Source organism: Emys orbicularis, chromosome 3, assembly GCF_028017835.1.
Source record: "Emys orbicularis isolate rEmyOrb1 chromosome 3, rEmyOrb1.hap1, whole genome shotgun sequence".
In the NCBI taxonomy this organism is placed as follows: domain Eukaryota; kingdom Metazoa; phylum Chordata; order Testudines; family Emydidae; genus Emys; species Emys orbicularis.
In genome coordinates, this window is record NC_088685.1 from 190646168 (window position 1) to 190661021 (window position 14854).

The 14854-nt window shown below is 40.2% G+C and overlaps 1 protein-coding gene across 4 annotated transcripts in view; it reads right to left on the reverse strand.

Moving 5' to 3' along the window:
- CCDC88A (coiled-coil domain containing 88A) overlaps positions 1-14854 on the reverse strand; it is a 346834-nt gene that overhangs the window by 13991 nt on the left and 317989 nt on the right. For 3 of the 4 annotated variants that reach the window (XM_065400915.1, XM_065400912.1, XM_065400911.1), the window contains exons 26-29: positions 5877-5960; positions 4754-4957; positions 4365-4436; positions 3122-3202 (exon numbers count right to left, since the gene is read on the reverse strand). In XM_065400915.1, coding sequence (XP_065256987.1) covers positions 3122-3202; positions 4365-4436; positions 4754-4957; positions 5877-5960 — 441 coding nt within the window. The remainder of the gene's footprint in view (positions 1-3121; positions 3203-4364; positions 4437-4753; positions 4958-5876; positions 5961-14854) is intronic. The other variant, XM_065400913.1, reaches the window with a different exon arrangement.

Below are 14854 nucleotides of genomic sequence, written 5' to 3' on the forward strand. Positions count from 1 at the left end.
AAAAATACAGAAAGCCTACAAGGAGTGGAAGATGGGAGTGATCAGCAAGGAAAGCTACCTTATTGAGGTCAGAACATGTAGGGGTAAAGTGAGAAAGGCCAAAAGCCATGTAGAGTTGGACCTTGCAAAGGGAATTAAAACCAACAGTAAAAGGTTCTATAGCCATATAAATAAGAAGAAAACAAAGAAAGGAGAAGTGGGACCGCTAAACACTGAGGATGGAGTGGAGGTTAAGGATAATTTAGGCATGGCCCAATATCTAAACAAATACTTTGCCTCAGTCTTTAATGAGGCTAATGAGGAGCTTAGGGATAATGGTAGGATGACAAATGGGAATGAGGATATGGAGGTAGATATTACCAAATCCGAGGTAGAAGCCGAACTCGACCAGCTTAATGGGACTAAATCGGGGGACCCAGATAATCTTCATCTAAGAATATTAAAATATTAAACTGGCACATGAAATTGCAAGCCTATTTGCAAGAATTTTTAATGAATCTGTAAACTCAGGGGTTGTACTGTATGACTGGAGAATTGCTAACATAGTTCCTATCTTTAAGAAAGGGGGAAAAAAAGTGATCCGGGCAACTACAGGCCTGTTAGTTTGACATCTGTGGTATGCAAGGTCTTGGAAAAATTTTTGAAGGAGAAAGTAGTTAAGGACATTGAGGTCAATGGTAATTGGGAGAAAATACAACATGGTTTTACAAAAGGTAGATCGTGCCAAACCAACCTGATATCCAGGAAAACCTGTCATATGAAAGGAGAATCAAAGAGCTTGGCTTGTTTAGCCTAACCAAAAGAAGGCTGAGGGGAGATATAGGATCATAGATCATAGAATATCAGGGTTGGAAGGGACCTCAGGAGGTCATCTAGTCCAACCCCCTGCTCAAAGCAGGACCAATCCCCAAACCGATTTTTACCCCAGTTTCCTAAATGGTCCCCTCAAGGATTGAACTCACAACCCTGGATTTAGCAGGCTAATGCTCAAACCACTGAGCTATCCCTCCCCCCCATGATTGCTCTCTATAAATATATCAGAGGGATAAATACCAGGGAGGTTGAGGAATTATTTAAGTTCAGTACCAATGTGGACACAAGAACAAATGGATATAAACTGGCCATCAGGAAGTTTAGCCTTGAAATTAGACAAAGGTTTCTAACCATTGGAGGAGTGAAGTTCTGGAACAGTCTTCCAAGGGGAGCAGTGGGGGCAAAAGACATATCTGGCTTCAAGACTAAGCTTGATAAGTTTATGGAGGGGATGGAATAATGGGATAGCCTAATTTTGGCAATTAATTGGTCTTTGACTATTAGCGGTAAATATGCCCAATGACCTGTGATGGGATGTTAGATGGGGTGGGATCTGAGTTACTACAGAGAATTCTTTCCTGGGTGTCTGGCTGGTGAGTCTTGCCCACATGCTCAGGGTTTAGCTGATCACCATATTTGGGGTTGGCAAGGAATTTTCCTCCAGGGCAGATTGGCAGAGGCCCTGGGGTTTTTTCGCCTTCCTCTGCAGAGTGGGGCACGGGTCACTTGCTGGAAGATTCTCTGCACTTTGAAGTCTTTAAACCATGATTTGAGGACTTCAATGGCTCAGACATAGGTTTGATACAGAAGTGGGTGGGTGAGATTCTGTGGCCTGCATTGTGCAGGAGGTCAGACTAGATGATCATAATGGTCCCTTCTGACCTTAAAGTCTATGATTCTATGATATAAAATGATGGGGTCTAAATTAGCTGTTATCATTCAAGAAAGAGATCTTGGAGTCATTATGGATAGTTCTCTGAAAACATCCACTCAATGTACAGCGGTAGTCAAAAAAACTAACAGAATGTTGGGAATCATTAGGAAATGAATAGATAAGAAGATAGAAAATATTATATTGCCTCTATATAAATCCATGGTATGCCCACATCTTGAATGCTACGTACAGATCTGGTCACCCCATCTCAAACAAGATATATTGGAATTGGAAAAGATACAGAAAAGGGCAATAAAAATGATTAGGGGTATGGAGCAGCTTCCATATGAGGAGAGATTAATAAGACTGGGACTTTTCAGCTTGGAAAAGAGATGACGAAGGAGGGATATGATAAAGTTCTATAAAATCATGACTGGTGTGGAGAAAGTAAATAAGGAAGTGTTATTTATTCCTTCTCGTAACGCAAGAACTAGGTGTCACCAAATGAAATTAATAGGCATCAGATTTAAAACAAACAAAAGGAAGTATTTCTTCACACAACACACAGTCAACCTGTAGAATGTTGTGAAGGCCAAAACTATAACAGGGTTCAAAAAAGAACTAGATAAATTCATGGAGGATAGGTCCATCAATGGCTATTAGCCAGGATAGGCAGGGATGGTGTCCCTAGCCTCTGTCTGCCAGAAGCTGGGAATGGGCGACAGGTGATGGATCACTTGATTATTACCTGTTCTGTTCATTCCCTCTGAAGCACCTGGAATTGGCCACTGTTGGACGACAGGATACTGGGCTAGATGGACCACTGATCTGACCCAGTATGGCCATTCTTATGTATGTTCTATCTTAGATTTATTTTAAAATAGTTTCAACTTCATATATTGTAATTGCTCCTATTTTAATATTTACTAAATGCATTTGAAGGTCTATTTTATTAATATTCTTCCCTAATTTGGAAAATGAAGGGCATAAAGCAGTGGTGGGCAACCTGTGGGCTGCACACAGCCTGTCAGGATAATCCATTGGCAGGCTGCCAGATGGTTTGTTTACATTTGCACAGCTTCCCGCAGCTTCTAGTGGCTGCGGTTTCCTGGCCAATTGGAGCTGCGGGAAGTGCCGTGGGCCACAGGGATGTGCTGGCCGCCGCTTTCCGCAGCTCCCATTGGCCGGGAACGGCAAACCACTGCCACTCGGAGCTGCAGATGGCCGTGCAAATGTAAACCAACTGTCTGGCAGCCCGCCAGCGGATTACCCTGACGGGCTACATGCAGCCCGTGGGCCGCAGGTTGCCCACCACTGGCATAAAGTGTTAAAAGAAAAACATGCCATGAATTTTTTATTTTATTATTTTACCAGACCATCTTACAAACACAGTCATGGAAAAGAAGCACAGATGGCAATTCACCTGCACCATACCTTTGACTTCATGAAGTGAAGCGTTGTTATTGCTATTGCTAGTGGATGTTCTGCCACTATCAAGGCTGGCTGGTCTGGAAGCTAAATGAAAAGTAAGGAGACAGAATGATAAACAAAATTTTAGCAGATGACACTATGCCTTTACATTCTGATCACAGAATGCTCTGAGGTAGGAATCATGCACTATTTCACAGGCTGAGCACGCCCATTGTCAACAAAGTGTTGTTTCTTACAGATCAGAAAGCGAAGGGATTACCAGGCAGTCCAAGAGGATAGTAAAGGATGCTACGGGAACAGTAAGATACAAGGGGAAGAAAAATAGAAAACAGAGTGCATGTTTAGAACTGAAACAGATTTGCTAGTGGGAAACCAGGATTTTACAGAAGAACACACTGGCGTGCAGAAAGCTGCTTGTGATTTGGTCACTTACAACAAATTTGACAAGTAACCCTGCACACTGTAGAAATGCCACAAACAGGAGCATCTATGCAAGAGCATCTGCATAATTAATGTCCTGTGCTCCTCCCCAATATAAGCAGGGGCGCTGGAACAATTTGTATAATGAGGGTGCTGAGAGCCATTGAACTAAAACTAAATGCTGTATATAATGGAATCCACTTCAAGCCAGAGGGTGCTGCAGCACCCCCCACATCCCTAGTTCTAGCACCTATTAATACAAGGGAAATAATTGCACTGTTAATATTTTCCAAAATACTAAATAACAATATTTTATTTCAATTTTGTTTATATTCATTTTAAAATGTTTTAGTAAAGAAAAATAGTTTGTTTTATTTCTTGTAAGTGCTTCTATTTTAGCTTTTTCACTCTGTATTTTTACTTGATGAAAAGACTTATTTTGTACTATGAAATATATAAAACTTTACTTTAAAATCAAGAAATGAATCACTGAAATCTAAAGTTTTTTTTTAATGCAAGTCAAAATTTCCCTTCTTTCACAATTAAACCCAAATGTATTTGAAAATGGGCAAAAAGAATTTGTATTCTGTTCAGGTGCATTTCATAGATATCTGCTACTAAATATACACAACGGTTAGTGGAAAGATTATTCTATAAAAAAAGAAAAAGTATTAGGTTTGAAGAAATGGCACTATCTAGTCAAGTCATACGCAAATTATAGAAAACATGCTCACTTGCAATGCTGCAATTCACTGTGTGGGCAAACATCGTTAGCATTCACATCATATATTCTCAATTTATTATTTAATTAAAGTTCACATCTTACCATGAACTCTTGATCCTGTACTAGAATCATCACTAATGCCTTGTGGACTTTCATCTTCAAAGGATGTAGTATCTATACATAAAGACATAAAACAGTATGTACATTAAATTTCACAGCAAAAATGTAATTTAAACATTTGTCATCTGTAAAATGTAATGAAATAATTATTTGAAATACAATCCATCTTTCCTTATGTAGCCTTTCTGTAGGAAAAAAATCTAAGGTATTTTACAATTAAAGCTATTAAACCCATTCAATTACTTCTTAGTACTGTAATTCAATTATTCAGGTTGTTTGCTACAGAAGAATATGAAATATGAAGGAGTAAAAACAGATTTATATAAAATTGTTACCAATATAATAACAGAGCAAAAAGCTTCTACCTATACCTTTGTTATTTAGCAATTGCTTGGATCTGAAGCCTGAAGAAGAGTTGACAGTTGCAAAGTTGATAGCTGTAGTAGAGAAGGCCATAGCTCCCAATTCTTTTTTCCTTTTACCCGTAGATACATCATCAGGGCCCTCCAGATGCTCAGAACTACCTGTCCATTGTCCTCCTGCTAGGACCATGGACTGCACCAGGTCATTCATGGCTGGGATGCAAATGAAAGCAAATGAATCAGCACGGTTCAATGTATTTTTTTAATTCCTATTTTGTATTGTAAAAAGTTTGACATTTGTCTAAGCATCAATGCATACTGAATATTGAAAGCTACAAACACAAGATCATCCATGTTATGACATGCAATCAGCTCAATGAATGAAAAGTATTACAGGCCATACTTTCAGTTCAGATATGATTTTTAATAAATGTTATTAGATACAAGTGCCATGCTTGTGCTGCAATGATATGCAATATATATGTTAGAAGCTTTGATATGTTGTTTTGCAAAGACAAATGGAATGAATAAGGGTAAGATGGGTAGAGGTGCTAACACAACATGAACTTTGGCAATGGTTGGGGTCCTTGTTCAGTGCAGGTTACTGCAGGAATACTGTATTTTGCATTATAGTATTTAAAAGGATTTACTATAGAAGTATCCACCCCCTTTTTAAAAAACAAAACATTTTAGTAAAGAAGAAATGACACACATTTGAAAAGAGTAACAGACCACTTTATATCCTTGCACTATTTTCTCTATAGATTCTTTAAACCAAAAATGTAAGATATTTGTGGTTTATAAAAATGCTTACTAAAAGTGGAATTTAAAACTATTCAAATGTCTAGAGTGCACTGTAAATTTATATACACATGCATGCACAATGTGTATATATAATAAATATGTATACAAATATATAAAATGTAATCACAATAAATTGCATATGTATATATACATATATTATTCAGTGCCAAGGTTTTAAAAAAGATCTTACAGCTTCTTGTATTATAGCAGGACTTGCACATTGCAAAATAGTAAAAAAAACAGCACAGTCCAGGGGAAAGGTTAGTGAAAAATTAGTAAAGGAAGCCAGTGTAGCCATTTAAAAGAAGCTGAAGTGTCAAAGTCTTACACATGGAGCGACGGTAGGTGGCCTTCATTTTGTCTTTTTCCTTCGGTCTGTTCCTCAAAAAGGGCAGTCTTTTCAGTGCAATCACTTTTATGTCATAGCATGAGGAAAAACGGAAACAGGGAAATGAAAGAAAAAAGGGAGAAGAACAGATGGAAGTTAATGTTGAAACTAAGGATAGAAATGAATGTTTGAGCTTCAGCTATGTATGTTATGCTAAAAACTATTATTCTCATGCTGCTGAGTGATAATGAAATACGAAAACTACGCTATGAAACCTTCAATATACTCAGAAAAGCACTGAAGACAATGGTGAGAAACGTAATATACTTTGAAAGTTCAGAACTGCCAAATTCTTGAAAAAACAAAAGTAACTTCTTTGCAGAGATTTATATGAACAGATAAAGAGTTTTTCTAAGAAAGTGGAAAATAGATTTATTCAAAAGGCCTAAAATTTGATTACTTTGTGACTTTAATAAAACATCCACTTTTCTTCTCTAAAAAAGAGTTTGAATCTTAATTACTTGCTATAATGTGTCTTTTCTAATTTGCTTTTCTCTTGTACTTTTCACTCATGATTTAAATTTTTATAAGTTTTGATCTATTATGTATTGTGCATATTAATAATTAAATAACTCTCTTTCACTCTTTGTTTCTGTACATTTTCTTTCTATGGACCATCTGTTCAAGGGACTATGTGAACCGAGTGCAGAAAATTGAAATAATAAACTACAAGTTTGTTATAAAGCTGCAGTGGTTGCTCAGATTTCCTGGTTGGCATAGTACCCTGCCAAATTGCTACTGGAAAAAAGTACCAAACAGAAGATTACCACCTCCTTTTGACCAGCCCAAAAAAGCAAACAAAAAACAAACAAAAATGGGGGTGTGGTTATGACACTTTGGGGAGTCAGAAAAGTTAAAATAATACATGTAACATCTGCAAAAAGAACATTAAAAATTATATTAATTATTGCAATTAGAAAAAAGTCACATGTTACTCCTGGAGTGCAGTGCAGCAGTAACATGTTAATAGTGGACATCTGTGTCTTCATGTAGCATCATATAAATGTGTCAGCAGACTGCCAAGCATACAGGAGCCACATGCAAACAATGGTGATGCAAGGGCTTCATCTTTGACAGAAAGGTGCTCAGAAATCATAGATTTCTTACAAATGCCCAGGCCCCTGCTTCATTTGCATGCTACCCGACATCACAATCTACAGGTTTTACACATGCCTTGTCATTTGCCTCAATTTGTTGAACCAATGGCATGTTACATAGCAATTTAATATGCATGCACATGGATTTTTCTATATTTTTAGACACTTCTGCTCCTTCTGTATTTCTCTGCACAAAAGGGGAAATATACCCTATATTTTGTTATATTTATTTTTAGTTTGGTTCAACAGAAAAAGTCAACATGTCCAATTTCTGGTATCGCCATTATGAAGTATTTCTAATACCGCTCTATTATAAGAACCATTTCATGTTAGAATTTATACAGCCAAGCAAAATCACCATGAAATGGTACCAGACCAAATAAATGCTACTTAGCCATAATTATGGTATAAAAATAAAAATAATTACTAGCCTGTCAAAAAAAAATTCACTGGCCCCAAGTGAACAGGCAAATAGAATTTTGCACAGCTAGATTAACAATGTTAGAAATAGTATAACTTCAACTACTTAAATGGACATTGATAAGTAAATTTTTATCTATTAAAACATTCCTTTTATTACCTTTTGTAAATAAAGGTGGTTTCTGGTCTTGCACAAGAGTGCAAGTTGGGAGAAAATGTAAGGATCCCCTTGCACTCACGTACAACAGCCAGACATAATACTGTGGAGGATTGCAAGCACTGGTGGTATCCTTTCCAAAGGAGGAGTACTTGATTGAAAGTGGGTTATCACACTGCTTCCCCTCCACCTTTTGCACTCAGCACAGGGGGGGACATGTACAGTGCACCACTTTGAAATGTGGTGGAGCTCCTGCTGCAGCATGCACGCCCCAGGAGACCTAGGAGGATGTATGTTTGATTCAGCTAGATTGCCTCCAGAGAGTCCTCCTGCAACATGGCTCCATCAATTTAGCACTAAAATATTACAGTAAAAACAAAAGCTATATATTCTACAACTTCCATTACTGATTAAAACTGGTATAGTCTCGCATGCTTTAACCCACTGTTTCACAACGACCAGTTCGTGGACCGGCGCCGTCCCTGAGATCTCCCTGACACAGTTTAGGAAGGTAGCAAGCCGCTACCTGCTATCAAAAAGGTTGAGAAACACTGCAAAATGATGAACATACGGAGAATATTCACAGTTCTAAAGTATAATGGTATCTAGATCAGAGAGAAGCTGCTAATCCCTAATATAAGACAACTGTTCATGCCTTTGGGTGGGGAAGAGTAGGGAGACATAAAGGAAACACACACCAGTTAATATACGTGTTTCTCATATAGGAGACAAGTACACTTAATGCACGTTAACCTTTAGCTTGCTGATCGCATAGATATAGTGGTAGGTAATCAAACATAAAATAAGCTTTTCTGACCTTCTTTCAGCTCAATAAACACAGCTACTTTCAATAATCAGGACGGAACGAGCTGAAAGCAATGTGAAAATGGACACTGATTGGCCACAGTAAGTTGAGTGATCATTAAAGTCTTCATAAAGAAGATATGTTGTCTGTCTAGCTCTGTAAAAGGATAGTTTTATTTCATTGTCACATGCCAAAAGAATGCATGCACCAGTATGAAGCTTATTTCTTGCTTTTGTGACAAATAAAGTATAAATAACTAGTTTTAGCATTAGTGACAGCGAAGTGAGGAACACACTGTGACAATAAGCACTCCCTGCATTCACATTATATACACTACTGTAATAATCTTTGAACAAAATATGCTTTGTGAAGTGTCATTTGAAAACTAATAACTCACTGATCATTGATATTCTTGTGTGATGTATGTACAGGGTGGGTATTAAGAGTGATGAATATATGCTGAAATTATGACTAAAGTGTGTGTAAACCAGGTATGTCATGGAGAGTTTGTAAACAGGACTGCACTAGACAAAGGAATATGTTTTCTCCACCTGGGAGTTACTTTCAAAGTACTTTGAAAGACAATGAGAATGTATTTACATTAGAGAGACAAGGTGGGAAATATTAATCTTTTATTGGACCAACTTCTGTTGCTGAGAGATATAGAACATATGTTGGTCCAATAAAAGATATTACTGTACCCACCTTGTGTCTCTCATATCCTGAGACTGACAGGGTTACAACACCACTGCATAAAATGTATTTACATATCATGTAAACAGATTCATCTAGCTAACAAGGGGTGGAGGCAAATCTCACACTAACAAGTGGGGCAGAAGACAGCATGGTGTCTACACCATGCTGTCGGGAGAGAGAAGCTTGGTCTGGGTTTTACTTTTCAAAGAATACATGGCAAAGGTTTACAGGTCTATAAAGATAGAGCGGCTGAATCTCAAGTGATAAGCAATTGAATCAACTGATTGTATACAATATTACTGTACTGTATTAGAAAAGTGTATAGAGCAGTGACACACAGACTGAGGCTTGGCAGCCACAAGTGGCTCTTTAATGTGTCTCCTTGCAGCTCTTTGCAGCACATATTAAAACATGGTATGATTTAATTATTAACCAATCTAAGTTATTAACCAATCAGGATGCTTTTACTATGTTATTAACCAATTGTAGAATACTTGGTCAGTTGTTTTGCTGTGAATATATATATACACACACAGACACACACAGAGTAAATGAAACAATGAATTTATACTACTGTGGCTCTTTTGGGTAAAGCTGATCGCTAATTTGGCGCCTAAACCACTGATGTCTGAGTATCACTGGTACAGAGTGAGGTCTTTTCTGAAAGCCTATGGCACACTGGTGATTGATATCATTGTGAATTGTATGCATTATCACTATATAAGGAATTATGGATACTCATTGATATTGGGCTGTACAGTCTCTCCAGACAGGAGGGAATGCCACAGCTATCTACTTGTTTCCTATATAAATTAAGCGTGGTGGAATCAGAAACAATGGAAACCCAATTTACATAGAAATCATACAGGGGGATGAAAAGCCCACAGGAAGAGAAAGACACCATGAGATCATTCTGCCTCTTGAAAAAAGTTAATTGAATTTTGGAAGATATAAGCAAGGAGAGAAGCCATCTTGGGCATCCATCACTAGACAGATACAAGAGGCCAGAGCTCTTCCAAGCTGAGAAAAATATGTCCTTCAACCAAGGGGGGTTGAAGTCTCTGGAACTGAATATAAGTGAGAAATCTGTTTAGGCAAAGATCTTTCACCTAAGATGACAAGGGAAGCAAGCACCTTGTACTTTTTTGGAAGGTCCTGACTGGGGGAAAGTTGGCCATGGAAGGGAAAAAGAATGACTAGGTAGAGAAACCAGCTTGAACAAAGACTGTATCTTGCTAGATTAGGTTTTAGACTTTCAGATTCATTTTCACTTTTATTTGCTTGTAGCCCTTTCTAACTTTATTGCTTTTACTTAGCATCACTTAATATATGTCCTATTGTTAATAAATCTGTTTTATTTTACTATAAACCAACTCAATGCTGTGTTTAAAAGGAAGGGTGCATTTACTCCAATTAAGTTAATAAGCTGTGATGTAGTTTTGTCTCTTTAAATTATGGAGTAATGAACATTATTATTTCTCTGAGCTGTCCAGGAAAGGGCTGAACATATCAGGGCACACAGTTTTGGGGAAATTTGGGACCGGGAGTGTGTTGCGGTCATCTTGATGGTTGTAACCCAGGCTGGTTGAAGACAGAGTGTGACTGGTGTGTTGCTGGCAGGCTGCTGGCATCAGACTGCTGGACCCAGGGCTGCTGCTATATACAGATACTCATAGTGGCAGGCTGCTTGTGAGCAGCCCAGGTTGGGAGCTACAGCACCGAAGAGCTGTGAGGCACCCAGGGTTACAAGGCAGGTGGTGACAAAATCCTTTACTGGTCTGGACTGCCACCTGAATCCCATGACACACAGTCCCTCTTTTTTCTTATTGAGGAGTTAATTTTATTGTGGTTGTTTCTAACTGCATTTTGTTTTTCATCCAAACTGACAAGAAATTACCTTTGATTATGTGTTTTATAAAACCTGTGTTCATACTACAAAAAGTATACAGTAACAAGTAAATTATTACAGTTAAGACAACAATTATCAGTACTTCATGGTGATTTTTGGTCTCTAAGAAACAGATCCACAAAAAGGGTTGGTTTGTGGCCCTCAGCATACCTACAAAATGTGAGATGTAGCTGCAGATACTGATGGTGCCTAGCTCACTAAAGCAGATATCAAATCTGTCCTTTGGTAGAATCTGCTCTTCTTCTTGTTGGAATCACATATGTGTGGCCTATGGCTGAAATATTGCCTGAAAAATCCTTGTGACTGGTAAAAGTGGAAGTGCTTTTCTTGGCAGACACAAAGTAATGGCCAAAAGGTTTTAAACATGCCCTGGCATCTTTAATGTGGTGTATCTGTTTTGACACTGAACAATTCGGGGTCCTCAGAGATCATCTTCTATTGCCTTTTGTACCCCCCATTAGTAAGGCAAAGGATTTTAGCCACAAAGACAAGAACAACATTACAGTGGTTGCCATTGTTCTCAAATGCAATTGGAAGAAGAGAAAGTTACTCACCTTGCAGTAACTGAGGTTCTTTGAGATGTGTGTCCCTGGGGGTGCTCCACTCCAAGTGATGGTGCGTCCCGTCGCTGTTGATCGGAGATCTTCGGTAGCAGTGCCTGGTCGGGACGCATGCGCTCAGCTGCTGTCTCGTGGTCTCGTAAGAGTTTGCCTGAGCGCGCGCGTCTCGTGCACCCCTCAGTTCCTTCTCTACCATGGAGAAGTCAGTATAGAACTCCAAAGTTGAGGGGAGGAGGGTGGGGAGTGGAGCACCCATAGGGACACACATCGCAAAGAACCTCAGTTACTGTAAGGTGAGTAACTTTCTCTTCTTCTTCGAGTGCTGTCTTTGTGGGTGCTCCACTCCAGGTGAATGTGAAGCAGTACCCACTAAGGCTGGTGGGACTTAGGAGTTGCGGCAATGAGTACTGTAGACAGTACTGTATGGCCTACTATTGTGTCTGCTGTGGTATCCTGTGTGATAGCATAGTGTTTAGTAAATGTGTGTTCAGATGACCACATGGCTACCTTACAGATATCAGGAATGGGTACATTATGGAGGAAAGCAACGGATGTTGACATAGCTCAAGTAGAATGAGTTCTGATGCCTTCGGGCGGTTGAGCATTTTGAATGTGATAACAGGATCTGATGCAGTCATAGATCCACTTGGAAAGTCGTTGTTTAGAAAGTGCTGCACCCTTTGATCGCTCGGTAGTGGAGACAAATAAGCGGGAGGGCTAATGAAATGGTTTAGTCCTATCTAAATAGAACGCCAGTGCTTGTCTGACATCGAGGGTGTGCTGCGTTGCCTCGTGTGGAGTCTCGTGAAGTTTGGTATAGAATGTAGGTAAGTATATTGGTTGGTTAAGGTGGAAGGTTGATACCCCCTTAAGGAGAAATTTAGGGTGGGGTCACAGAGTAACTTTGTCTTTGGAGAAGGTTGCGTAGGGAGGGTAGGCCATCAGGGTGCTGATTTCTCCTACCTTCCTTGCTGATGTTATGGCAACCAAGATGGCTACCTTCATGGACATATGAAGAAGAGATGAAGTAGCTAAGGGCTCGAATGGAGGTTTCATAAGACCGCGAAGAAAGAGATTGAGATTCCATGCAGCTGCGGATGCATAAATCTTGGGGTAGAGATTTTCTAGGCCCGTAAGGAAGCGTTTTATGGTGGGGTGGGCAAAGAGTGAATATCCGTCTAATGAATCATGGAAGGTAGTAAGGGCCGCTAGGTGTACCCTGATGGAGCTGAGCGAGAGTCCGTCCTGTTTTAGTTTCAGGAGGTAGTCTAGGATGTTAGGAAGGGTCACGATATGGGGTGATAAATGTTTGTTTGAACACCACAGGGAAAACCGCTTCCACTTCTGCAGGTAAGTTTTACGAGTGGAGTCTTTTCTACTATGCAGGAGGACATATCGGACTTGCTCAGAACAGGCTAATTCATGGTTCTGGAACGATGTCAGGTGGAGTTTCTGGAGCTGGGTGTGAAGAATTCGTCCGTTGTCCTGGGAAAGGAGATCTGGTCTGTTGGGAAGAGTCCGTGGAGATGTGGAGCAGGTAAGGATACCATGTCTGTCTCAGCCAAGCTGGGGCAATGAGTATGACCTCTGACCCTTGTCGTCTCTGATCTTGCGTAGGACCCTGTGTATCAGAGGGATCGGTGGAAAGGCATACAGGAGAGAGTTGTTCCACGGAATGAGGAATCCTGCTCTGGAGCAAAAGAGGTGGCATTTGCGATTCTGGGTTGTGGCAAAGAGGTCTATTGACGGGGTGCTCCATTGGGAGAAGAGCTGTTGTAGTATCGTGGGGTGCAATTCCCACTCGTGTTCTTTGGAGAAGTGTCTGTTGAGTGTATCGGCGGTAGTGTTGTGACAGCCAGGTAGGTACGACACAACAATTTGTATGTAGTGCTGTATGCACCAATTCCATAATCGGATGGCTTCCATGCATAGGGAGTGCGATCGTGCTCCCTCTTGTCTGTTGATGTAAAACATACACGCTACATTGTCCGTTAGGACCCGGATAGATTTGTTCTTTATGAGGGGAAGAAAGTGGAAGCAGGCTTGTCTCACAGCTCTGAGCTCTAGGAGATTTATGTGTAGACGTGTGTCTGGCACAGACCAGCGGCCTTGTGCCGTGTGTCCCTCCAGATGCGCTCCCCAACTGATCAGGGAAGCGTCCGTGGTGAGCATGAGCGTGGGAGATTGTTGCTGAAAGGGAACGCCTATGCCAAGGTTCTCTGGTCTTGTCCACCATTGCAGGGAAGCTAGTACGTTCGCTGGAGGAGTCAGCAGCGTGCAGAGGCTGTGCCTGCTGGGTTTGAAATGTGAGTTGAGCCAACCGTGAAGACATCTCATGTGCAGCCTGGCGTACTTGACCACGAAGGTGGTGGCTGCCATGTGTCCAAGGAGCTATAGGCAAATTCTTGCCTGTATCCTGGGACGAACAGAGAGTGTACGTACGAGATGTAAGATAGTGAGGAATCGGTTGTGTGGTAGTGAGGTTCTGGTTCGAACTGAGTCCAGGTGAGATCCAATGAATTCGATCTGCTGTGTAGGCATCAGGGTAGATTTTTGGACGTTTATTTGTAGGTGTCATAACTATAAAGGGAAGGGTGACAGCTCTCCTGTGTACAGTACTAAAGTCCCTCCTGGTCAGAGACTCTAAAATCCTTTTACCTGTAAAGGGTTAAGAAGCTCGGGTAACCTGGCTGACACCTGACCCAGAGGACCAATAAGGGGACAAGATACTTTCAAATCTTGGGGGGGGGGAAAGGCTTTTGTGTGTGTCCTTTGTTTAAGGGGTTGTTCGCTCTTGGGACTGAGAGGGACCAGACATCAATCCAGGTTCTCCCCATCTTTCTAAACAAGTCTCTCTTATTTCAAAATTGTAAGTAAAAGCCAGGCAAGGCGTCTTAGATTTACTTTGTTTTCTCAGCTTGTAAATGTACCTTTTACTAGAGTGCTTTTCTTGTTTGCTATACTTTGAACCTAAGACAGAGGGGATTCCTCTGAGCTCTTTAAGTTTGATTACCCTGTAAAGTTATTTTCCATACTGATTTTGCAGAGATGATTTTTACCTTTTGCTTTAATTAAAAGCCTTCTTTTTAAGAACCTGATTGATTTCTCCTTGTTTTAAGATCCAAAGGGGGTTTGGATCTGTATTCACCAGGAGTTGGTGAAAGGAAGGAGGGGGGAAGGGTCAATTTCTCCTTGTTTAAGATCCAAGAAGTTTGGATCTGTATTCACCAGGGAATTGGTGAAAGGTTTCTCAAGGCTTCCCAGGGAGGGAATT